Source organism: Salmo salar, chromosome 17, assembly GCF_965601325.2.
Source record: "Salmo salar chromosome 17, fSalSal1, whole genome shotgun sequence".
Taxonomy (NCBI): domain Eukaryota; kingdom Metazoa; phylum Chordata; class Actinopteri; order Salmoniformes; family Salmonidae; genus Salmo; species Salmo salar.
The window spans coordinates 85850342-85877819 of NC_138307.1; the positions used below are offsets into that span (position 1 = coordinate 85850342).

Here is a 27478-nt window from a genome sequence, read left to right on the forward strand (position 1 = left end):
CTGATTTATGCACATTTATGTACTTATAATTTATAGCGCAGACCAGAGCTAGTGTGAGCCAGACCTAGCTAGCTACGCCCAGGACCAGAGCTAGTGTGAGCCAGACCCAGCTAGCTACGCCCAGGACCAGAGCTAGTGTGAGCCAAACCTAGATAGCGATGCACAGGACCAGAGGTAGTGTGAGCCAGACCCAGCTAGCTATGCCCAGGACCAGAGCTAGTGTGAGCCAAACCTAGCTAGCTTTGCCCATGACCAGAGCTAGCACAGAACAGAGCAGTACAGTGCATTTGGAAAGTATTTAGACCCCGTGACTTTATGGAGTCAAGTAAGGTCAAATATGATAGCCTCATATTTAATAATAAATATTTATATTATTTATTAGGATCCACAATTTCACAGAACAAAAATATAAAACGCAACATGCAAGAATATCTACATTACATTGCAGTTCATATAAGGACATCAGTCAATTGAAAGAAAGAAATTTGTCCCTAATCAATGGCTGTGCGAAGACGCTGGATAGTGGTGGGAACTGGAACATGCTGTCGTACACATTGATCCAGAGCATCCCAAAAATGCTCAATGGGTGACGTGTAACAGGGCTGGTTGTGTTGCCACTTGCCTTTAAAGAAAGGTGTATTTAATGTTCAAGCATTCTTATTGGTTGGTTCAATTCCGATGACAATAAGGCGTGTTGTTATTGGCCCCACTTGCAGATTAGTGGAGATGGCGAACGTCAGGTCTCGCCAGTATGAAAATGTGATGCAAGGGGTCACGTTCTGAATACTGGTTTTCTATTGGTGCATTTTAACATTTTGTTTACAAGTTTGCTGTACATTGCTGATTTATACATGTGTGGGTATATGGTACCTGTTAGGGATTGAGGGGCTTTCTGGGATGTTCTTTGGTATATGATTGCTGTATATAAGTGTGTTAGCTAGCATGCTAGCATGCACCGATGTAATGGTCACATAAGCCCACTGCTAACACAGTTGTTTTCATGCTACAGATTTTACCATCGACAGCCATCAACATCATTAAGCCCGGCACAACTAACATGCTGTTTCCTATTTAACAACAGATAATAAATAATGCTCAACTGGGACCACTGGCTGGGGTGATTTATTTGAACAAAACACAACACAAGGAGAGTACGTTTAACATCTGTTACACATGTCAATCCAGAGCATCCCAAACATGCTCAACGGGTGACATGTCTGGTGAGTATGCAGGCCATGGATGAACTGGGACAATTTCAGCTTCCAGGAATTGTGTACAGATCCTTGTGACATGGGGCCGTGCATTATCATGCTGAAACATGAGGTGATGGCGGCGGCTGAATGGCACAACAATGGGCCTCAGGATTTTGTCAGGGAACCTCTGTGCATTTAAATTGCCTTTGATAAAATGCAATTGTTTTCACTGTCCGTAGCTTATACCTACACATACCATAACCCAACTGCCACCTTTGGGCACTTTGTTAACAACGTTGACATCAGCAAACCGCTTGCACACATAACACCATACACATTGTTGCGCGGTAGTGAGGCCAGTTGGTGGCTTATGGAAGAGAAATAAACATTAAATTCTCTGGCAACTGCTCTGGTGGACATTCCAGCAGTCAACATGCCAATTGCACGCCCCCTCAAAACTTGAGACATCTGTGGCATTGTGTTGTGTAACAAAACTGCACAATTTATAGTGGCCTTTTATTGTCCCCAGCACAAGGTGCACCTGTGTAACGATCATTCTGTTTAATCAGCTTCTTGATATGCCACTCCTGTCAGGTAGATGTGTAATCTCGGTAAAGGAGAACTGCTCACTAACAGGGATGTAACCACATTTGAGTCTAGCATTGGAGAGAAATAAGCTTTTTGTGCATATGGAACATTTCTGGGATCTTTTATTTCAGCTCATGGAACCAACACCTTACATGTTGCGTTTATATTTTTGTTCAGTGTACAAGTGCTGCATCTCCTCATCTCTCCTTTGACCCAACGACACACCATTCTGAGTGCACACCAGCGGGGAACATAGTCAAAAACAACACATCTTACATGTCCTACATTCACGGACTGAAACCTATCATTGGGGTTATGTTAAATGTATTATCGTGGACATAATAATCAAGAAATATTTTAGCTCCTGCCACCTTTGGGCACTTTTTTCACAACGTGCTAATCTATTCCAAGCAGAAACAGTCTCACATACATTTACACAACAGTTATATGGTTTCAGGGTGGAATACTTTAGTCATTATCTTTAAACATATAAATTCCTTTATCACATACATGCGCTGAGACATGTCATACGCACAGCGTAGTTGGACAGGCTGGCCATAGCTAGCTGAAATACAAGAGGAAAGAGGAGCAGCAAACATCGGTCAAATAGTTAGGGTTAGTTGACAACGTCACGAAAACCACACAATCGCTACATTGGGGAAATACATTTGTATTGTCGTATTTCTGGATGGCCAGATATCGTTTCTATTGGCTTATATTGGACCTAAGCTTGTCGCCTTTGTGACAACGATTCCTAATGGTAGAGCAGAGGCATGAGCATCTCGTAATTAAAGAAGATCTCAGTTTTATCACCTACCACAGTGTAGGAACATAAAATCTAATCAGTTAATTCACCTGCCCTACCCGGAACGTAATAATATTCCACCTGCCCTACCCAGAACGTAATAATATTCCACCTGCCCTACCCGGAACGTAATAATATTCCACCTGCTCTACCCAGAACGTAATAATATTCCACCTGCTCTACCCAGAACGTAATAATATTCCACCTGCCCGACCCAGAACGTAATAATATTCCACCTGCCCTACCCAGAACGTAATAATATTCCACCTGCCCTACCCAGAACGTAATAATATTCCACCTGCCCTACCCAGAACGTAATAATATTCCACCTGCCCTACCCAGAACGTAATAATTTTCCACCTGCCCTACCCAGAACGTAATAACATTCCACCTTCTCTACCCAGAACGTAATATAGATTCTTTCCAGACAAGGCATTTTTTTAGTTGCTTGCATCTTTTTATTCAGACCTTATTTGGAAGTACATAAAGGTCGTGACGGCAGTAATGACGATAGTTGCTCAGAGAAACTCCATTCTTTGGAAGCTAATTCCCATATATATTTTGACAGTATTAAGCTTGAAAAGCTGGTGAATGTCAAATTGAAAGGCTGCTTCCTGGGTTTAAAGTGGAACTGACTGCGTTTTAGAAACATGAAATCATATTAAAATCTGTTCATTTACAACCCAGGAATTTCTGACAAGAGAGCACTTAGATTTGGTAATTTTCACGGTTTCATAAATTCATAGAATGTTTGGGAATTATGTATAGTAAGTCATTTGTGAAAATTCCATAGCAATATAGAGTGGGAAAGTGGCCTTGCGTTTGGACAATTTAATAGACACTGCAGTAAATAAACCATCTTTCTTGTCCAGGACCAGAGTCTATGCAGACTGGTGCACCATAGCCAATCAGAACTACAGTAGGACTATATACAAACATGCCATTTGCACACAGGCCTGTCATCATTCACTATGAACTGGACTGTGTTTACAGGCAGTAGGGCCTGCCATCATTCACTATGAACTGGACTCCGTGGCTGTTTACAGGAAGTAGGGCCTGTCATCATTCACTATGAACTGGACTGTGTGTTTACAGGAAGTAGCAACAGAGCGACTTTAGGTCAATAGAACACATTCACCAAAAGCCACAAAATACACCTGAATGGATTTCTGTAAATATGTAAATACCATGGGAGTCCTCTTACATTTGGGAACTTTTATAGTCCTGTTGATCAAACAATCATGACAAGGTAGGCTATCTTTTCCTATATGCACATCGACAACAAGATCAACAACTAATGCTAGTCAGAGCAAGATTATCTCAAATCTAATGGAGGAACATTAGATAAACCCTCTCAAACTGTTTCAGCGAGTTGGTCATCAAACCTGCACTGATAAGCAACGGGGAATTGTAGCCTCCTCGTCCTTCTGCTGCTTGCCTGCCAATGCATGCTTGTCCCAACCAAGCACCCAGGCTAACTGGCTAAAGTTGGGCGGCAGGTAACCTAGTGGTTAGAGTGTTGGGCCAGTAACCGAAAGGTTGGTGGATCAAGTCCCTGAGCTGACAAGGTTAAAAATCTGTTGACAAGGTAAAAATCTGCCCCTGAACAAGGCAGTTAAAACCTGTTAGGGCTAGGGGGCAGTATTGACACAGCTGGATAAAAAAACGTACCCGATTTAATCTGGTTACTACTCCTGCCCAGTAACTAGAATATGCATATAATTATTGGCTTTGGATAGAAAACACCCTAAAGTTTCTAAAACTGTTTGAATGGTGTCTGTGAGTATAACAGAACTCCTATGGCAGGCCAAAACCTGAGAAGATTTCAAGCAGGAAGTGGCCTGTCTGAGAAGTAGTGTTTCATCTTGGCTCTTTTTATTGAAGACTCAGGATCTGTGCAATAACGTGACACTTCCTACGTCTTCCATAGGGTCTCAGAGCCCGGGAAAAAGTTGAACGATATCGAGGCAGGCTCTGGCTGAAACACTTTATCGCTTTTGGCAAGTGGCCACTCAGAGTACTATGGGCTTAGGCGCGCGCCCGCGTCGACCGAATGCTTTCTTTTCTTTTGTCTGTTTATCTAAACGCAGATTCCCGGTCGGAATATTATCGCTTTTTTATGAGAAAAATGGCATAAAAATTGATTTTAAACAGCGGTTGACATGCTTCGAAGTACGGTAATGGAATATTTAGAATTCTTTTGTCACGAATTGCGCCATGCTCGTCACCCTTAGTTACCCTTTAGGATAGTGTCTAGAACGCACATACAAAACGCAGCTGTTTGGATATAACGATGGATCATTTTGAACCAAACCAACATTTGTTATTGAAGTAGAAGTCCTGGGAGTGCATTCTGACGAAGACAACAAAGGTAATAACATTTTTCTTATAGTAAATCTGACTTTGATGAGTGCTAAACCTGCTAGGTGTCTAAATAGCTAGCCCTGTGGATGCCGGGCTATCTACTGAGAATATTGCAAAATGTGCTTTCACCGAAAAGCTATTTTAAAATCGGACATATCGAGTGCATAGAGGAGTTCTGTATCTATAATTCTTAAAATAATTGTTATGCTTTTTGTGAACGTTTATCGTGAGTAATTTAGTAAATTCACCGGCAGTGTTCGGTGGGAATGCTAGTCACATGCTAGTCACATGCTAATGTAAAAAGCTGGTTTTTGATATAAATATGAACTTGATTGAACAAAACATGCATGTATTGTATAACATAATGTCCTAGGTTTGTCATCTGATGAAGATCAAAGGTTAGTGCTGCATTTAGCTGTGGTTTTGGTTTTTGTGACATTATATGCTAGCTTGAAAAATGGGTGTCTGATTATTTCTGGCTCGGTACTCTGCTGACATAATCTTATGTTTTGCTTTCGTTGTAAAGCCTTTTTGAAATCGGACAGTGTGGTTAGATTAACGAGAGTCTTATCTTTAAAATGGTGTAAAATAGTCATATTTTTGAAAAATTGAAGTAATATCATATTTAAGGTATTTGAATAACGCGCCACAGGATTCAACTGGCTGTTGAGTAGCCCATAGAGGTTAACAGACTGTTCCTAGGCCGTCCTTGTAAAGAAGAATTTGTTCTTAACTGACTTGCCTAGTTAAATAAAGGTTAAATAAAAAATAAAAGTTGGCTAGCTAGCTACACAAATGAGAGAACACCTCACTCTGCCCATTTGACTCACCCCAGAATGCAAACACCCTTGTTAGGCTGTTTGCATGTTATTTAGCATGTTTGTGACTGACTTACTTTCATTGCCTACATTTACTGACACCAGTCATATTCAGCAGGTGTTGCATTGGTCAATTCATCAGTTATTTTGCGCTCTGGCGAGAGTGCTCTGAAATCGAAGTAAATATTGTGAGATTTGGCCCTTCATAATGGGGCGCTAAGCTTTAAGCTATACTTTTAAGCTATTAAGTATAATGGAGTATAATAAACTGAAGAACTTGTGCTATGCATAGATGTGAGCATGCGAGGGAAGTGGGGTGCGATCTAAACTGTGTTAAATGCAACAGCTTAAAGAGTGTGAAAGAACAATGGAAATACACTGAGAAAGAACATAACAGGAAACTTCAGTGCAAACAACGAGAGCGCCAACCCGAGACCCTGCTTCTGCAAAGATGACCACGGAGCTACAGCGCTAAGGGGCTGGACTAGCTTTAGCGCCAACACCAGCGATAGGCCAGTAAGTTTAAACCATGCTGAGCCTCTACTCTAACAGGCCTGTTCGCAAACAGGAACTATCTCTGTTAGAGTATAAGTCAAGGGGATGTTGGGGTGTTGGGACTTCTCTGTTTTCATCCTGCGTGATGTTACAGTGAACCCGTATATACGGAATTTGCATTTACCATTTATTAACTGATGAATAAATATTGACATTAGTATAAAATATAATTGACTCTTTGTTCCTATATCAGATTCGAACACATGCAGCCTTAACAATAGTCAAGAGTGAATTTGCAAAACGCAAGAGATATGCTAACTGGATAACAGTCGTTCAATTTCAGAATAGCTAAACGATGAACATGTCTTGCTAGCAAACCAAATGACACCTGCATCCCCATCTCTGTAGCCACCGGAAAATTCAGTCACTCACCCACTCCTCCGATGACATCCTCCTAGCAGCTAGCTAAGTTCAGTCTCTGTGTTTTAGCTTGCTACATAAATAGATACGCTAGCCTATCAGCCACATTTTAACTGACTTGTGACCACTGGCCTTGGCCTTACTAGTTTGATTGTATTGACATTCCCAGCCTTAGTTACATTCGTCAAATTCTGTCCAAAATATTGAGTCGTTGAAAGTGAAACAGTATATATCGAATGGAGGAAGGAACAATGTACCAGGGCAGCTGTAATTTACATTGTGATAGCAATATGTTTTGGCCGACCAAAAACAATGCCTTCATGTGTGTCATGGAATGTTGAGTCAAATATAACCTATTTTTAAAACCTGGTTTCTGAGCATAAACTGAGAATTTGATATTTTTGACTGCAAAGTAGTTATTAAAACGCTGTCAGTTCCACTTTAAACAGTCCAAGGGACACTCACCAAAAATGTGTTGTTCCTTGACCCAAGTAACAAAACTGCAAAAGGTCAACAACATCACCGAGATAATGTTATGAATTTATACAACGGGTGGGTCTAATCCTGAATGCTGATTGGTTAAAAGCGCATTCCAGCCGCTTTTACTGAGAATTTGTCTATTTCACAAATTACCACCGGCTAAATCTATCACGTTAAAATGCCTTTTTATGCTCTTAAATCTGTGAAGAAGGGCAAAGCACCTGGAACAGATAGTCTTTCTGTGGAATTTCATTTACACTTTTGGGAACATTTAGAGGGACCCATATTCAACATGTTCCAAGAATGCCTTGCTAAGGGTGAGCTGGTTACTATCATTAAACAAGGGATTATTTCCTTAATACCAAAACCTGATAAAGATCCCATTTTCATAGATAATTGGAGACCTATTAGATTATTTAATACAGTTTATAAACTGATAATTTTAGCATAAGCTAATAGACTTAAAATGGGCCGAAAACCACCTTATTAATGAAACCCAAATTGGTTTCATGAAATGTCGCCACATCAGCTGTAACGTTAGTTTAGTTTTAGACTTGATTGTTCGCGCTGATTCAGTTGACTCCGACAGTATTATAATATTCCTCAACTTTTGTAAAGCATTTTATACAATAGAACACAAGTCCCTAATACATTCGTTGCACACGTTTGGTTTCGGTAGTAGGCACCAAAGATAACCCTGAAGGAGCTGCAAAGCTCCACAGCAGAGACTGGAGTATTTGTCCATCCGACCACTTTAGGACGTACACTTCACAGAGCTGTGCTTTATGGAAGAGTGGCCAGAAAAATGTAAATGTCTTGGAATGGCCTAGTCAAAGCCCAGATTTCAATCCAATTGTGAATCTGTGGTATGACTTAAAGATTGCTGTATACCAGCGGAACCCATTCTTCTTGAGGAGCTGGAGCAGTTTTGCCTTGAAGAACGGGCAAAAATCCCAGTGTCTAGACGTGCCAGGATTATAGAGACATACTCCAAAAGACTTGCAGCTGTAGTTGCTCTACAAAGTATTGCATTTTGGGGGGTGAATAGTTATGCACGCTCAAGTTCTGTTTTTGTCTTATTTCTAGTTTGTTTCACAATAAAAAAATATTTTGATCTTCAAAGTGGTAGGCATGTTGTGAAAATCAAATGATACAAACCCCCCAAAAAGTACATTTTTATTCCAGGTTGTAAGGCAACAAAATAGGAAAAATGCCAATGGCGGTGAATACTTTCACAAGCCACTGTAGTTCACAGGTTGGAGAGGCAAGCACTAAGATTTAGACAAACCCCAACAAATGCTAGGCTAGAAGAATGTGTAAATAATGTCTAGACGCATCCAGGAGCCAAGCAACCCATTTTTATGTAAATATCAATTTGATCAATGCCTTGTGGGGGGAAATGTAATACCATCAAACCTTTGCCACCCCGAAGTGGACACATTTTTGGTCTGGCCCCTGGGCTGGGGAGACAAAGCCTATGCAATCTTAGTCTACTTCTCTGCTATTCAAATATGAAATCGGAACATTCAAATCATATTGTATTTTTTGCATGCGCCGAAAACAGGTGTAGACCTTACAGTGAAATGCTTACTTACAAGCCCTTAACCAACAATGCAGTTTTAAGAAAATCCCTAAAAAAAAGTAAAAGATAAGAAAAACAAATTATTAAAGACAAGCAGTAAATAACAATAGCGGGGCTATATACAGGGTGTACCGGTACAATGTGACAAAATGAGAGGGCACTGGTGTCGAGGTAATTGAGGTAATTATGTACATGTAGGTAGAGTTCTTAAAGTGGCTATATAGATAATAACAGAGTAGCAGCAACAGTGAAGGGGGGGGGGGGGGGGGGGCATGCAAATAGTCTGGGTGGCCATTTGATTAGCTGTTCAGGAGTCTTATGGCTTGGGGGTAGAAGCGGTTTAGAAGCCAACCAGAATCAAACCATACAGATGTTTTAGTAACTACATCAACTCTATTTGCTTTCCACTTTTTAAAACAACTGAAATGTTGACCACTTTCCCAACACGTAGAGGGTATTAGCTCTTTGTATATTAATCTGCTATTCAAAACATGAAATCAGGGCAGATATAACATCTACCAGTGAAGATGTTCAGATCTTTTAGTAACTGTATCAAATTATTTTGGTTAAAAATAAGTTGTTTAATATATCTCAAAATGGAAGGCTTCATTTGCCATTTGCGTCACTTCAAAGTGATGAAAAATGAAGTTTTTGTGAGTTAAGCACAGCAGCTTTGTTTACAAGCTGCTAATAAATGGTTCATATAATATTGATTGTAATAACATGAACAATAAAGTAAACAGTAAAGTAATCCTTGGGATTACTCAAAATCAGTAATGTAATCTGATTACTTTTTTGGATTACTTTCACCAATACCTTTTAAAAACATTCATCTGATATGTCATTATTTCATTTAGTAGCCTGACATGCCGTTTTCCTGTTTGGGGACTAGCGTGAGGGCATAAAGGTCCTATAATTAATATGTTCTGTAGTGAGAGCGTAAACATAGTCACGTAGTAGAAACATGAGTAGTCTAATCATCTTCATTCAACGTGTACTAGACTATGATGGTAGGATTCAAGAAAATGACTTGACAATAAGTCTGTAACGTAACTAAATATTGAAAAACTCAAGGGGTCTGAATACTTTCTGAATGCAGTGTATATTTGTCAGTTATTCTGATTCTTAAATAATACTAGTTGTATACATGCTTTCAAATATTATGAGTTGTTTAAAAACATGAATCTAAAGATTAGTGTAGAGTGGGGTATATCCCAAAACATTTCATAATCACTCCACACCACTTTCACAAACTACAGTGTAAAAAACTACATCAACAACACCTGTATCACAAACTACAAAACAACTACTTCGTCATTTAATATCTATAAACACCTATATACATTAAACAAATCCAACAATACTTATATGTGACTTGTTTCAAGAAACTAGGCGTAAGTCCCGTGTCACTGCTAATAACATGTATTTGTTTTTAAATCAAAATGCGTTTTGGGACAGAAATGCCTTCTAGAACATGTGAACTTTCATGTGCCTTAAGTCTCCTCGCTGCCCAAATATACTCCAGGTTACGGTGGTCGGTCCAGATGAGAAAAGGGTGACGTGCTCCCTCAAGCCAATATCTCCACACCGTCAAAGCCCTGACCACGGCTAACAGCTCCCGGTCCCCCACATCATAGTTGCGCTCCGCCAGGCTCAGCTTCTTAGAAAAGAACGCACATGGGCGGAGCTTCGGAGGAACGCCCGAGCGCTGCGATAGCACAGCTCCTACCCCAGCCTCGGACGCGTCCACCTCCACTATGAATGGAAAAGAGGGGTCCGGCTGCGCCAGGACAGGTGCATTGGTAAACAGAACCTTCAGACGATGGAAGGCTCTGTCCGCCTCTGCTGACCATCGTAGCCGCACCGGCCCCCCCTTCATCAGTGAGATAATGGGAGCTGCCACCTGGCCAAAACCCCGGATAAACTTCCTATAATAATTAGCGAACCCCAAGAACCGCTGCACCTCCTTCACAGTGGTTGGGGTTGGCCAATTACGCACAGCCGTCACACGGTCACACTCCACCTCCACCCCCGAGGTGGAAATGCGATATCCTAGAAATGAGACGGCTCGTTTGAAGAACTCACATTTCTCAGACTTGACGTATAGGTTATGCTCCAGCAGCCGCCCAAGCACTTTACGCACCAGGGACACATGCTCGGCACGTGTGGCGGAGCAGATCAGGATGTCATCGATGTACACCACCACACCCTGCCCGAGCATGTCCCTAAGGACCTCGTCCACAAAGGATTGGAAGACAGCGGGAGCGTTCTTTAACCCATACGGCATGACGAGGTACTCATAATGGCCCGATGTGGTACTAAATGCGGTTTTCCACTCGTCTCCATCTCAGATACGCACCAGGTTATACGCACTCCTGAGATCCAATTTCGTGAAGAAGCGCGCCCCGTGAAATGACTCCACTGCCGTAGCAATGAGAGGTAGCGGGTAACTGAAACCCACTGTGATAGCATTTAGACCTCTATAGTCAATGCACGGGCGCAGACCTCCCTCCTTCTTCTTCACAAAAAAGAAGCTCGAGGAGATGGGGGACTTAGAGGGCCGAATGTATCCCTGTGTCAAGGACTCAGTGACGTATATATCCATAGCCACTGTCTCCTCCTGAGACAGAGGATACACGTGACTCCTAGGAAGAACCGCGTCGGCCTGGAGGTTTATCGCACAATCCCCTCGTCGATGGGGGGGTAATAGAGTCGCCTTCGTCTTACTGAAAGCGATAGCCAAATCGGCATACTCTGAGGGAATGTGCATGGTGGAGACTTGGTCTGGACTCTCCACCGTAGTCACACCGATGGAAACTCCCATGCACCTACCTGAGCACTCCCTCGACCACCCCGTCAGAGCCCTCTGCCCCCACGAAATCTGGGGGTTGTGTGTGGCTAGCCAGGGGATTCCCAGTACCACCGGAAACGCTGGGGAGTCAATGAGGAACAGGCTGATACGCTCCTCATGACCCCCCCACGTCTGCATAACCAGTGGCACGGTGACCTCCCCTACTTGGCCTGACCCTAGCGGTCGACTATCTAGGGCGTGCACGTGGAAGGGGTGGTCCAGCTGAACCAGGGGAATCCCTAACCTCTTAGCTAACCCACGGTCCATAAAACTCCCAGCTGTATCTGAATCGACTAGCGCCTTATACTGGAAGTGAGGGGGAAAATTAGGAAAACAAATGGAGGTGTACAAGTGGTCGACAGGGGGCTCTGGGTGTGGCTGGTGCGGACTCACCTGGGGAGTCGAAGTAGTGCTCTGCCTGCCCTCCGAACTCCCGGAGGGACCTCTCCAGCACCGGTCCACAGTGTGTCCTCTGCGCCCATATCGGGTGCAGGAGAGACCCCCCCTCCGGTCCTCCTCGATGCAGCCCCCCCTATCTCCATGGGCTGTGGAGCGGGAGGACTGGGAGGCGGAACGAACAGGCCCCGACTGGAACGTCCCCGGGCAGCCAGCAGGTTGTCCAATCTAATGGACAAATCCACCAGTTGGTCCAGAGTGGAGGTGTTGTCCCTACAAGCCAGCTCCCGGCGGACGTCCTCGTGAAGGATGCACCTATAGTGGTCTATCAGGGCCCGCTCGTTCCACCCCGATCCAGCGGCGAGAGTCCGGAATTCCAATGCGAAATCCTGAGCTCTCCTCGTCTCCTGTCTCAAATGGAATAGTCGCTCACCCGCCGCCCTGCCCTCCGGGGGATGATCGAAAACCGCCCGGAAGCGGCGGGTGAACTCAGGGTAGTCACCCCGGGCCGAGTCTGGACCATCCCAGACCGCATTGGCCCATTCCAGGGCTCGACCCGTGAGACACGAGACGAGGACGCTCACCCTCTCTTCGTCGGAGGGAGGGGGGCGGACGGTCGCCAGGTACAGTTCTAGTTGGAGCAGGAACCCCTTGCACCCAGCGGCCGTCCCATCGAACTCCCTGGGAGGTGAAATCCGCATCCCGCCGGCACCCGCTTCAGTGGGTGTGGGTAGGGGCGCAGGGTGAGGGACCGGAGCTGGTCTGGCTGGGGAGGCACCTCTCTCCCAGCTCTCCAACCGGGCCAACACCTGATCCATGGCCGAGCCTAGGCGGTGAAGGAGGCTGGCATGTTGGGAGACCTGCTCAGCCATGGATGGCGCTTCTGCTCCTGCTGACTCCATAGGTGATGGTGCGGGATTCTGTCACGACTGACTTGGACTAGTGTAGAGGCGGAATCAGATGCAGGAGACAGAGGTGCTGGAGGTGAGTGTCTTTTAATAAATCGACACACACAAAAGGCCGTAAGGCACAGGGCGCTACATACAGTCTGCCTGGGAAAAACACATTCCCATAAAACACTAAAAATATTATCACACGGCACAAAAAGCAAGGGCCGCAGCCCGGTAAATCTTCTGACAAAACTGTCAGTGAAAATGTTCAAATCACGTCCCACCGTCCTGAGTGGACAATAAACAATCCCGCACAAAACCCCAACTGAAAACACACACTAAATAAGGCCCCACTAATGACAGACACAAAACAGGTGTGGAACAGACAGACAAAACCAAAAGACACAGAAACAACTATCGGTGGCAGCTAATAGGCCGGCAACGACGACCGCCGAGCGCCGCCCGTTCGAGGAGGGGCGGCACTTTCGTTGGATCCTGTGACAGTTACCTGTCTGGTTATTTTAATTTCATTACAGACTCTCATAGCCATCACACCAGAGCCAGTGTTTCCAATATCAGACCGCTGCACTATAGGAGCCTGGCTGGAAAAAGCTATTTCCTTAACACTTGTGCAGAGGAATGGAGTTGTGTACCAAAACAGATCAAAATCCATCCATAAGTTATTAAGTTATAAGGCAAGCCTTAAGGAATGTTTTAAGACAGAACAGGCTAAGAGAAAGTATAATATTCTGAACAAAAATATAAACACAACATGTAAAGTCAAAGATCCCAGAAATGTTCCATACACACAAAAAGCTTATTTCTCTCAACATGTTGTGCACAAATTTATATGCATCCTTGTTAGTGAGCATTTCTCCTTTGACAAGATAATCCATCCACCTGACAGGTGTGGCATATCAAGAAGCTGATTAAACAGCATGATCATTATACAGGTGTACATTCTGCTGGGGACAATAAAAGGCCACTCTAAAATGTGCAGATTTGTCACACAGCATAAAGCCACAGACGTCTTAAGTTTTGAGGGAGCATGCAATTGTCATGCTGACTGCAGGAATGTCCAACAGTGCTGTGGCCAGATAATTTAATGTAAACTTCTCAACCATAAGCCACCTCCAATGTCATTTTAGAGAATTTGGCAGGACATCCAACAGGTCTCACAACTGTAGAACATGTCTGACCACACCTGCACAGGAGCTCCACATCCGGCTTCTTCACCTGCTGGATCATCTGAGACCAGCCACCCGGACAGCTGATGAAACTGTGGGTTTGCACAACCAAAGAATTTGTGCTCAAACTGTCAGAAACCGCGTCAGGGGAGCTCATCTGCGTGTTCGTCGACCTCGCCGGTATTTTGACCTGACTGCAGTTCGGCATTGTAACTGACTTCAGTGGACAAATGCTCACCTTTGATGGCCACTGGCAGCTGGAGAAATGTGCTCTTCACAGATGAATCCTGGTTTCAACTGTACCGGGCAGATGGCAGACAGCGTGTTTGGTGTCGTATTGGTAAGTGGTTTGTTGATGTCAACGTTGTGAACAGAGTGTCCCACGGTGGCAGGGGGGTTATGGTATGGGCAGGCATAAACTACAATGAACACAATTGCATTTTATCAATGGTAATTTGAATGCATAGAGATACCTTGACGAGATCCTGAGGCCCCTTGTCGTGCCATTCATCCGCCGCCATCACCTCATGTTTCAGCATTATTATGCACGGCCCCATGTCGCAAGGATCTGTACACAATTCCAGGAAGCTGTGCATGTCTCAATTCTTCCATGGCCTGCACACTCACCAGATATGTCAATCAGTGAGCATGTTTTGGGATGCTTTGCATCAACAGAATTCCACATGCCACAATCAACAGCCTGACCAACTCTAGGCGAAGGAGATGTGTGAGGCAAATGATGGTTACACCAGATACTGACTAGCTGTCTGATCCACACCCATACCTTTTTTAAAGTTATCTTTGACCAACAGATGCATATCTGTATTTGCAGTCATGTTGAATCCATAGATAAGGGCCTGATGAATGAATTTACATTGACTGGTTTCCTTATAAGAACTGTAACTCAGTAAAATCTTTTCAATTGTTGCATGTTGAGTTTATATTTTTTGTTCAATGTAGTATTAATGAAACTATTTGTTTTCATATTATAATTTTGTGTACGTATTTGGTTTTTATGTATTTTCAATTTTAACTTGTCATCTTCAATCATTTTAAATGGATTTTATACATCTGTGGTTGTATTGTGTTTTTACATTGTCAAATCTAATCCTCAAGCGGGTCACGGAACACACCTTCCACGTTGTTCATTATTTTCCATTGAACCCATAGCCCCTGGTTGATTATCCCTCACATAACACTGATTAGATGGTATGACTTGAAATGAAGGATTTTCCCTTTTGCCTTGACATTGGCAGGATGTTTTTACACAAGGAAGGGAATCCTCCATATTACCTTTTTAAAAGGGTATTTTTCTGTGTTTTCTTACAGTTTACAGTATATGTATTGTGGTTAGGGGTTGTTTCTGGACAGGAATGCCAGGTCCACTTTGACATTATGCTGAAGTTTTTCTTAATGGAAATTCAGTCCACCACTGTGTCTTGTCTGATGTACAAATCTATAGATGGAATCCATTTAACATTCCCTATTTCTCCACTAAACCACTGGTTTGTTACTCATACACCGCATATCGTTGTAACAGGGGAGATGTTGTTTTTAGTTAGGCTATAGAAAATATAACAAGTAGTGAAATAACACAAACATTCTGAAAGCGGTTAAATATTTATTTCAAGAAAAATACACATAATCGTATTTAAAAAAAAAAACATTTTAGATTTTTCCCAGTAATCAACATACACAATAGATAATCTACAGAATACAGGATGAATGAGGTTATAAAATATATATATTTTCCTATAAATGAAGAATGTTATTATCCCTAAACTACAACAGTGACTGATATATATATATAGTACATTAAAAATAGTAGTTTTATGTTAGTATATATATTTCATGAAAATAAAGGAGAGCCGCACACTCTAGGAGCTCAGATGCAAAAATGTAATATCCAACGTTTGGACAGCCAAGCTGTCTTCATCAGGGTATAAAACAAAGGGTATGTATTTCACCAACAGAAAATGAATGGCGCCAGACATCTGTATACCCAATGTGACATTTTATGCCTTTCCCTAACCTTAACCCAAACCTCAGTGAAGCAATACCTGAAATTAACCTAACATTAACCATAATCAATTAAGTTTTTTTTCGGCCGGTTGAATATCCAATTCCTAGTCCTATACATTGGGACGAATTTCAGCATAGTTTTTAATGACAGAAGAGAAGCGAATGACTTTGACCTCATTGGTTTTGGTCTTCTTGTCATCCCACTGGTACTCTGGAGACAACAGCTTGCTGGGCTTGTTGTAAAGCAGGTACCTGTTGAGGTGACTCTCCTCCTGCCAGGCAGCCTCGATGGAATTCCTCGCGTCCTCTTCAAGCTGATTCTGACATACCTTTGTTAGTGTGTACACATCCTCCACGGACCCTCCGAACACAGCCCCGGCGTAGTAGTAGTCTCCCTCATCCATGGGGATGTAGGCTGTCGAGGCTGGGCGCCGTTCATATGTGAAGAGGTCACGGGTCGCCTGGTAAAACCATGGGTGAATCACAGCAACCAGCCTGCCCAGAGACTCGGCCCCCCAGCGAGCGTGGAACTTGCTGTCCACGTCCAGACAGAAGATGTAGTCGGCCTCCCTGCTGATCTGACGTTCGATGGCTGTCTGAATGATCTCCATCCTCCGGGCTGATATCTCCTGCCAGCGGTTTGAACCTGGGACCTGGATCACACTCAAATGTCTCCCCTGGGACAGGTTCACTGATGGAACATCATCGGGACGATCAGTGAAAACGTAGTAGCGCACGTTGAAGTCGACCATGAAGTGCTTCTCTGCTGTCTCCAGGAAATCTTGGAGAAAGCGGACGTATCTGTCAGAATTTAAAGACACACAGGTAACTGACAAAATATAGGAAACATCAACATAAAGGGTACTTAATAGAGAGTTGGGCCACCACCAGCCACCTTGGGCCACCGCCAGCCACCTTGGGCCACCACGAGCCACCTTTGGCCACCACCAGCCACCTTTGGCCACCACCAGCCACATTGGGCCACCACCAGCCACCTTGGGCCACCATGAGCCACCACCTTGGGCCACCACCAGCCACCTTGGTCCACCACCAGCCACCAGAACAGCTCTAATGCACCTTGGCAAAGATTCTACAAGTGTCTGAAACTCTATCGGAGGGATAATTTGGTGTTTTGTTGATGGTGGTGGAAACACTATCTCAGGCTCATTTGGATTGAGATCTGGTGACTGGCATATGGTTTACATCGTTTTCATGCTCATCAAACCATTAGGTGACCACTTGTGCCCTGTAAATGGGGGCATTGTTGATCTGGGGGCATAGCCATGGTAGCAAAAAGAATGACTGAAATAATGGTCAGCCCAGCCTTTTTATACATGACCGTTAGCATAATGGGATGTTCATTGCTTAATTAACTCAGAAACCACACCTGTGTGGAAGCACCTACATTCAATATACTTTGTATCCCTCATTTACTAGTGTTTTCCACTATTTTGTCAGTTACCTGTACATAACATAAGGGTTTAAGGTGCCTTGCTCAAGTGCACAATGGCAGTATCAGGCTCCTGCGATTCTGATGCCAGAAACCCTCTGTAACTGTATGGTCATTTTCATAGGACTGTATAGGACATACTCAACTGTTTCTGACCAGAAATTACAGTCTACCAAGAAATAAACAAAGTAGTACAGTTATTCAAATATTAGCCAAGCTGTGAATCATGACATCATGATATTGTATTACCTGCCATGTGACATTAGCTGGTTATGTCCTCATACACTGAGTGTTTTTTTGTTGTCTTGCCCATTCACCATCGGAATGGCACACATACACAATCCATGTCTCAATTGTGTCGAGGCTTAACAATCCTTCTTTAACCTGTCTCCTCCCCTTCGTCTACACTGATTGAAGTGGATTTAACAAGTGACATCAATAAGGGATCATAGCTTTCACCTGGATTCACCTGGTCAGTCTGTTATGGAGAAAGCACGTGTTCATAATGTTTGTACACTCTGTGTAGTTTCAGTGTTGTAAAAATATTGATCGTTTAATTTCCCTTTTGAATATTTGGGAAAAGTTGTAGGCTACTCACTTTCCAACGGCAAACACTGTTGTTGCTATGGTGAGGTTCATGGACTTGTAGATTATGTCGACGAGGTCAGGGTCAAAGGTTCCTTCCCAGACGATGGGTGCCAACCATGGGGTGACTGCCACCACATCAGTACGACTAAAGAAACAGAACAAGATCAAGCCTGACTGTGTTGTACTGATTATGATCTCAATGTTTACAGATATACAGATCAAGCCTGACTGTGTTGTACTGATTATGATCTCAATGTTTACAGATATTCAGATCAAGCCTGACTGTGTGGTACTGATTATGATCTCAATGTTTACAGATATACAGATCAAACCTGACTCTGTGGTACTGATTATGATCTCAATGTTTACAGATATACAGATCAAGCCTGACTGTGTTGTACTGATTATGATCTCAATGTTTACAGATATACAGATCAAGCCTGACTGTGTTGTACTGATTATGATCTCAATGTTTACAGATATACAGATCAAGCCTGACTGTGTTGTACTGATTATGATCTCAATGTTTACAGATATACAGATCAAGCCTGACTGTGTGGTACTGATTATGATCTCAATGTTTACAGATATTCAGATCAAGCCTGACTGTGTGGTACTGATTATGATCTCAATGTTTACAAATATACAGATCAAGCCTGACTGTGTTGTACTGATTATGATCTCAATGTTTACAGATATTCAGATCAAGCCTGACTGTGTGGTACTGATTATGATCTCAATGTTTACAGATATACAGATCAAGCTGGAATGTGTTGTACTGATTATTATCTCAATTGTTTTTCAAATAAAGGTCCTTGAAAATATGTGTGGTATACTAGGCTACACGCTGATGTGGAAGTTAACAATGATAAGTAACTAACATAAGATAACACTACTCACCCCACCAAGACACTGGGCTGCTTGTACAATAGCCTGGGAGAACAAAACGTAATTCATTAGTTAATGAAGATATGGGCTGATGTTATTGCTCTCTCAAAAAAAGGTGCTAGTACCAAAAAGGGGTTTTAACTTCACTATAAGGGAAACCTTTTTTGGGCTGTGGAGAACCTTTTTATATCTTTTCTTTGGATAATAATTCATTAAAAAATTGAATAATAGGATAGTAGTTCATTTTTTTATTTTGTTTTGTTTCACCTTTATTTAACCAGGTAGGCAAGTTCAGAACAAGTTCTCATTTACAATTGCGATCTGGCCAAGATAAAGAAAAGCAGTTTGACAACATACAACAACACAGAGTTACACATGGAGTAAAACAAACATACAGTCAATGATACAGTAGAAAAATAAGTCTATGTACAATGTGAGCAAATGAGGTGAGATAAGGGAGGTAAAGGCAAAAAAAAGACCATGGTGGCAAAGTAAATACAATATAGCAAGTAAAACACTGGAATGGTAGATTTGTAGTAGAAGAAAGTGCAAAGTAGAAATATAAAATAAATAAAATAAATAAATACAGTAGGGGAAGGGGTAGTTGTTTGGGCTAAATTATAGATGGGCTATGTACAGGTTCAGTGATCTGTGAGCTGCTCTGACAGCTGGTGCTTAAAGCCAGTGAGGGAGATAAGTGTTTCCAGTTTCAGAGATTTTTGTAGTTCGTTCCAGTCAACCCAGTCTAATCTAGGTTGCTTTTAAAAAAAATGTATAAGGGTGGTTGCGATAATAACATTTGTATAATTTCCGTGTAGTTTTTTAATCCACGTGGTTTCACCCTTGGACGTAAACATGAAGTTTGTGGAGAACTGATTTGGGGGGTTGGTAATTAGGTAGTGGTGTGTTCTCCAGAGTCTGTGAGATTTAGTTACGTTAAGACCCTTTAAGTTAGAGTGATTGAGGTTTGTATATTGTTTTGTGTTTTCAGTGTTCTATATTAAAAGTTAACATGAGCACTCAACCCGCTGCGCCTTGGTCCCTTTCATACGATATATTATTGAATACACAAGAATGGTGTATAATAAAAGACAAGTTTACAGTTCTTATCTAAACATAAGAGAACAGACATTAACCAAAAGACCCAGAGTTCTGGGCACAAAACAAATAATACAAAACAAGACATACAAAACAAGGACAGGTAGAAAAAAAAATAATAATAATAAAAAAAATTAAAAAAGGGTCGATGTAGCCCCCCCACTTATACCCCACTTTATCCCCCCTTATTCCACCCTATTCCCCTCCCAACTGCTCGGGTGGCGGGGCCAGCACACGCTGCCCAAAGGTAGATTACCGTATGACAATTAAGAGTGCGTTAAGTGCAAATTCACAGAGCCGCCTGGTCCAAGTAAGAGAGGAAAGGCTGCCAGATTTGATCAAATGTTGATAATTTATTGTTCAAAATATATCTAATTCTTTCTAAGTGTACAGTGTTTGCCAATTCGCTGAGCCATAATTTGGTAGAGGGCGCTTCCCTCTTTTTCCAAAACAACAAGATTAATTTTTTTGCCGAAATGAGACTGTAAGAGATGAGTTGTTTTTGGGAGTTGGTTAATCCGTTTAGGGAATCGGACACTCCCAGGATTATCAGAAGCGGGTCTGGGTCTATTGAAGTCTCCAGAACTTCAGAGAGGACCCCAAAAATTCCACACCAATACCCATACAAGTTAGAGCATAGGGCAAAGCAGTGGAGTAGTGTACCCTGCTCAGCCTGACATTTATCACACATAGGGGATGTACCAGGAAATATCCTATGCAGTTTGGTTTTGGAATAGTGTAATCTGTGTAATACCTTGAATTGTATGAGACGATGTCTGGAGTTAATGGAGCAGGTGTGGATATACACCAAGCTATCTTCCCAGTCTGCCACCGAAATGTCAGTACCTAGTTCTTCCTCCCATTTTGCCTTAATGGCATCAGTAGAGGGTGCGCTAACAGATTGAAAAGCATCATATATACGAGATATCAGTTTGTCTGAGGTGGGGCATATTTGTATGCATCCGTCAAACGTGGAAGGTTTAGCATTCCCAAATGTTGGGAGGTATTTTCTAACATAGTCTCTAATCTGTAGGTATCTGAAAAAGTTACTTCTGGGAAGATTATAAGTTTCCCTCAGCGATTCAAAGGAAACAAAGGTTCACCCTATATATAAATCCCCTATGGTACTTATCCCCAACTCTCCCCACCGCTCAAAGGTGTTATCAAGGTTAGAGGGGGCAAAGGAGGGATTCCTGGCAACAGGAAGCATGAACGATATTGGTCTAAGATCAAAGTGGACTTTAATTTGCTTCCAGATTCGGACTGTGCTATGTATAATAGGATTGTTACGGTAAAGTGACATCTCCAGATTGACAGGTGACAAAATCACAGCACCAATAGAGAAGGGGTGGCACTCCTCTCGCTCCATACTAAGCCAGCTGGATGGCGGGAGTGCGTCATCCAGCAGAAACGTAACAGCGCGGAGGTTGGCGGCCCAGTAGTAAAATATAAAGTTTGGGAGAGACAATCCTCCTTCCATCTTGGATTTACAGAGGTGTTTTTTACCTATCCTGTGTGTTTTATAATCCCAGATGAAAGGATTGATAATAGAGTCCAGTTGTTTATGAAAGGATTTAGGTATGAATATTGGGATGTTCTGGTATAGGTAGAGCAGTTGTGGGAGGAAGACCATTTTAATGGCATTAATTCTTCCGAGCAGAGAAATTGGGAGAGTTCTCCAAAATTGTATGTTTGCCTTAAGTTTTTGCATCAGGGAGGGGAAATTCTCTTTAAATAGTAAGGAGTATTGTTTGGTAACTACAATTCCAAGGTAGGTAAATTTATCTGAAGATAGCTTAACTGGAAGATGTTCTAGCCAGGAGGTGTTTTGCAACCGAATGGGCATTAATTCACTCTTGTTCCAATTTATTCTGTATCCCGAGAAGGTACCAAACAAATTAATCACCTCTAGAATAGCTGGAATACTATCTTGGGGTTCTGTTACATAGAGGAGAATGTCATCTGCGTATAGGGAAATCTTATTTAGAGTATGTTTAGTATTATAGCCGTGTATTGCTGCATGAGATCTGATCGCTTGAGCGAGAGGTTCAATAATTAGGGCGAAGAGCATAGGCGACAGCGCACAACCCTGCCTTGTCCCTCTGTGAAGGTTAAATCGGGGCGACAATGATTGGTTAGTGAGTATTCTCGCACAGGGGTTCCTATATAAAAGCTGGATCCACTTTATGAACCCATCTCCAATATTAAATTTCTGTAGGACCTTGAATAGATAGGGCCACTCAACTTGGTCAAAGGCCTTTTCAGCGTCAAGAGATATAACGGCTAGGTCCACGTTAGGTAACCTCTGAGAATACATAATGTTGAATAGGCGCCTGAGATTGAAGAATGAGTTTCTGTTAGGGATAAAGCCGGTCTGGTCTGAATGGACCAATTTGCCAATTAAAGTGCTCAGCCTGTTAGCCAAAGTTTTTGCTAAAATCTTTTGGTCTGTATTAAGGAGGGATATTGGTCTGTATGACCCTACCTCTTCCGGATCCTTACCCTTCTTATGTATAACTGTAATAAACGCCTCATCCAAAGTGGATGGGAGCACTCCATCCTCGTTGGCCTGAACCAACATTTTGTGTAGGTAGGGAGAGAGCATGTTGCTGAATGTTTTGTAGAATTCACTCGGGTATCCATCTGGGCCCGGGGTCTTGCCACTCTTTAGAGATTTTATTGTTTCTGTAATTTCTTCAAGAGATATTTCCTTATTCAGGAAGTTAGAGTCTTCCTGGTTCAGGGCAGGAAGATTACAGTTCTCCAAAAAGTTTTGCATAATTAAGGGGTTAGGATCCGCTTTAGATGTATATAAAGTCTCATAAAACTGACGGAATCTGTCATTTATGTCTTTGGGGGAAGAGAGTAATTCCCCAGATGCAGATTTAACTTTGTGAATCATTCTTACGAAGTTGTCTGGCGAGTAGTTTGTGTGGTTTGTCACCAAACTGAAAATATTTTTGCTTGGCATAGAGAAAAGATTTAGCAATTTTAGCAGAGAGGATCTGATTGTATTTAAATTTTAAAGACATAATTTTTTTTATGTTTCTCCCTAGATGGGTGTCTAGCATTCTCCCTATCCAGTAAGTGAATTTGTCCCTCCAATTCTACCAATTCTCTTCTGTTTTGCCTACTCCTGGCAGTCTGAAAGGAGATGATACAGCCTCTCAAATAAGCCTTCAGTGTTTCCCACAATAATGCTGGGGAAGTCTCTGTGTTGTCGTTGGTATCAAAGAAAAATGTAATTTGATCTTTAAGATGTTCACAGAATGTTTGTTCTGTGAGGAGCTGAGGATTCAACCTCCAGACCCTCTCGTTTGGTACGATGTCACCCAATCTCAGGGAGAAGGTGAGTGGACTGTGGTCAGAGATTATAATATCATGATACCTCACATTACAGGTATAGGGGAGTAGTTTAGCATCAACCAAAAAGTAGTCAATTCGAGTATAAACATTGTGAACATGAGAGTAAAAGAAGTATTCCCTACCCGTAGGGTTAGAGATCCTCCATATATCAAATAAGTTCGCATTTTTTATGTAGGTATTGAAGAATTCGCTTGAATAGGAGGTAGGGGTTCGCCGGGTAGAGGATCTATCCAAATATTGGTCTAGTACACAGTTGAGGTCTCCTCCAATGACCAGGTTAGTATGGGAGATATCTGGAATCAGGGCAAGGACTCTTTTGAAAAAAGAGGGGTTATCAATGTTTGGCCCATAGATATTAAGTAGAGTTACAGAAGTAGAGTGGATCTCTCCTATTACGATCACATAACGACCCTCTTTGTCCACAATAGTGGTTTTATGTTGAAAGGGAATTCCTTTCCATACCAGAATCGCTGTGCCTCTCGTTTTGGCAGAGAAGTTAGAGTGATACACTTGCCCCACCCACTTACATTTAAGTCTGTTATGAGAATTGTTTTTCAGATGGGTTTCTTGCAAAAATATAATATCAGACGAGAGTGCTTTCAAGTGGGCTAGGACCTTGCCTCTCTTAATTGGTTCATTTAAACCCTTGACATTCCAGGAAGTGAATGTAAGCCCCGCCCTCCTCTCATTTGTAGTTCCTATGGTGGCCTGCATAGCATGTAAGTTACTAAAAAGGTAAGAAAGTGCACCAAACTATCATGATCAGCATATGTAGCACCTACACCCGAGCAGTATCCAACCCACCCCTCCCCCCTGCAAGCACCTTTACTCTCCACCCTATTCCCCTACTTACCCCAACATTTACCCCTCCCATCAACCCACATTTAACAGGCATACACAAAAAGGAGAGAAAAAAAACATGAAAATAAAAATAATAAACACATTGTCTGGCCGATGCCAAAAAAGCACGGCGCGACCTCGAACAAGAGGTAAAACAAAAATAAAATCCCAACTGTACGTTCACCTCTCATTATCCTAGAACTTCTACTAACATCTGAACTGAGGAGGCTCCCGCGATTAAAGTGTTCAATTAGCATCTATTAAACCTAAACAGAATAAGTTGCAACTTAAACATATTGTGCACCTAAGCTTCATCTTGGGTCAATCCCTGAGAAAAGCAAGATATAGCATCACAAGATTACATTGCTAAGCAATGCCGGTCTAAACATAAACCATCCGCAACCGAGATAGACAGCAGTACAATTACATATTGTGGGTTAGGAGATGGGAACAAGGATTTCGATAAATTGAACGTACCCCCCAATAAAAAATAAAAAAAATTAATAATAATAAAAAATACATTTTTTCCCCCTTCTAAAAAAACAATAGTGATATATATATACACATACACATACATACACATACACATATATATACACATACATACATACATACATACATACATACATACATACATACATACATACATACATACATACATACATACATACATACACACATACATACATACATACCTATATACACACACACATACACATACATCCATCCATACACATACCCACTTGTACATATACATACATACATACATACATACATACATACATACATACATACATACACACACGTGCCCATATATACACACACACACACGTGCATACCTACCTACACACACCCATGCGCAAGTATATACACGCATACCCACATACGTACACACGTGCATACATACACACACACATACACTTATGCACATACACCCAAAAATATATACTTATAGAAATAAATATTTAAAAAAATATATATATACGCAGGTACACACACACACACACACACACATACACACGTCTACATACACACCCCAGAATAGTAATCTACACTAATTTAAAATATACACATACCTAATACTAAAAAGCTAAGAGAAAATAATAATAAAGTACACATAGTAATTACATGTACGCACACCTACACAGACACAAGCCCCACGGAGGTCTGGTGGGAATCTAATCGTGAGAGCGGGCCAGGCTATGACAAAGGCAGAACAGCACAAAACATCAACTTGCTATCCAGGTGTCTGCGTCTGCCCCTTCCCAGCCATCACCCCCAGACCTCCGCAAGCAATAACTAACTGGTATGGTAATAGGAATAATGTAATAATTGAAAAATAAATAACGAAACAAAACAAAAATGGGGGAACATAAGTATATCCATCCGAAAGTGTCAATGATCAGACCTGGAAGGACTCCCAAACAGGCACCACCACGAACCCAGTCGGAATTAAAGTGAAACTGACGTTAAATGAGAGCTCTAACCGCCCTCCATTGGTCATCTCAGCGTGTTACATGTTCGGCAAGCCCTGTCGAGACCGTTTAGTATGGTTTCACCCGTTATGGTATAGTATGGGTTCGAGTCCATGAGCAGACCCTAACACACAATGACAAGGCACTCTAACCTGTACGGGGGATTGGCGTATATTCCCGGATAAACTTCTCTGCGTCCAAAATCGAGGAGAGCCAAATCTTCTCTCCGGAAGGCGGGGTAATTCTTAGTCTTGCAGGGAAGAGCAAGGCTGGGCGAAGATGGAGTTTGTAGAGTTTGGTCATGACATCTCTGTAGCCGGCGCGGTGCTTTGCCACATCGGGCGCATTATCCTCGTAGACACGGAAGGGGTGCCCTTTATGTAACAGGTTGCCCCTCATTCGAGCCTCGCGCAGGATAAGATCCTTGGTCTTGAAACTGTGACAGCAGATGATTACTGGGCGAGGACGTTGGCCCGGTCGAGGCACTGGGACAAGGGCGCGATGTGCACGGTCCAGTTGGGGATCTGAAGCCAAAACATCCGATCCCATTGCATCCTTCAATAGCTTGGCGAAGAAGTCGGTGGGGCGAGAGCCAGCCTCTATCCCCTCTGCCAGCCCAACAACGCGAAGGTTCTGACGTCTGGATCGACCCTCCAGGTCGACCACTTTCACAGAAAGCCTCTGCACACTATCCTGCAATGACGTGCATAGCTTCTCCAACTCGTCGATCCTACCAGCGTTGAATTCAGAGGCTTTCTCAAGGTCCACAATACTCTGGCCCTGCGAGGCGACCGTTCGAATGGTGCTCTCAATTTTAGTGTCCAGTTCAGCAATAGTAGCCTTAAGATCCTCAGCTATAGCAACACGTAGTTCTCCCAAAGCCCGGGTAAGTTCTGTAAGTGTCACGTTGTTACCTGTGCCTTCCGCCATGTCTGTCTCGTTGTTTGGCGGGGAGTAGGCCTCCGAAGTGGATTTATTGTCCTTTGGTCGCTTATTACTCGGCATTTTCACATAGAAAGTTACAATATTGTATTAGAAAGAAACGTTTGTTGTAAAAAGTGCTATAAAGTAGGTTAAGTTAGATTATTTCGCAAAAAAGTTGCAGGAGCCTAATTAGGTAGTGGTGTGTTCTCCAGAGGCTGTGACATTTAGTAACGTTAAGACTCTTTAAGTAAGAGTGATTGAGGTTTGTATATTGTTTTGTGTTTTCAGTGTTCTATATTAAAAGTTAACATGAGCACTCAACCCGCTGCGCCTTGGTCCCTTTCATACGACGACCGTTACAGAACTTCCCACCACCAGCGGACCAAGCAGCGGGGCCCAGGAAGAGGAAGGATCCTGGGCCAGGGAGAGAAGGGAGTGGAGGACATTTTGGACATGGGAGGAGGTAATGGCAGGGGACAAGACCCTGCCATGGAAACAGGTGGAGACAGCGAGGGAGGAACGACGAAAGTGGAGCGAAGTGCGGGCCCAACGGAGGATGCATGAGAGGCAGCCCCAATACATTTTTTTGGAGGGGCACACGGGTAGTTTGGCTGGGCCAGGGTTAAGTCCCAAGCCAACTCCAGGTGCTTATCGGAGGCAGCTTGTTACAGGTCAGGCCCCGTGCTATGGGGTGATGCGCACGGCGTCGAGGCCGAGCATTCACAGGCCGGTGTGCGCGGTGCCAGCGCCCCGCATTT

The 27478-nt window shown here is 42.8% G+C and overlaps 1 protein-coding gene across 1 annotated transcript; it reads right to left on the reverse strand.

Annotated features, from left to right (window-relative positions):
* Positions 1–15191: 15191 nt before the first annotated feature.
* Positions 15192–20978, reverse strand: LOC123738259 (globoside alpha-1,3-N-acetylgalactosaminyltransferase 1-like). Its single transcript, XM_082963358.1, has 4 exons — positions 20962–20978; positions 19030–19062; positions 18140–18274; positions 15192–16892 (listed from the first exon to the last, which is right to left on the reverse strand). The coding sequence occupies exons 1-4, from the start codon at positions 20976–20978 to the stop codon at positions 16202–16204; spliced, it is 876 nt and encodes a 291-aa protein (XP_082819484.1). The 3' UTR covers positions 15192–16201.
* Positions 20979–27478: the final 6500 nt, after the last annotated feature.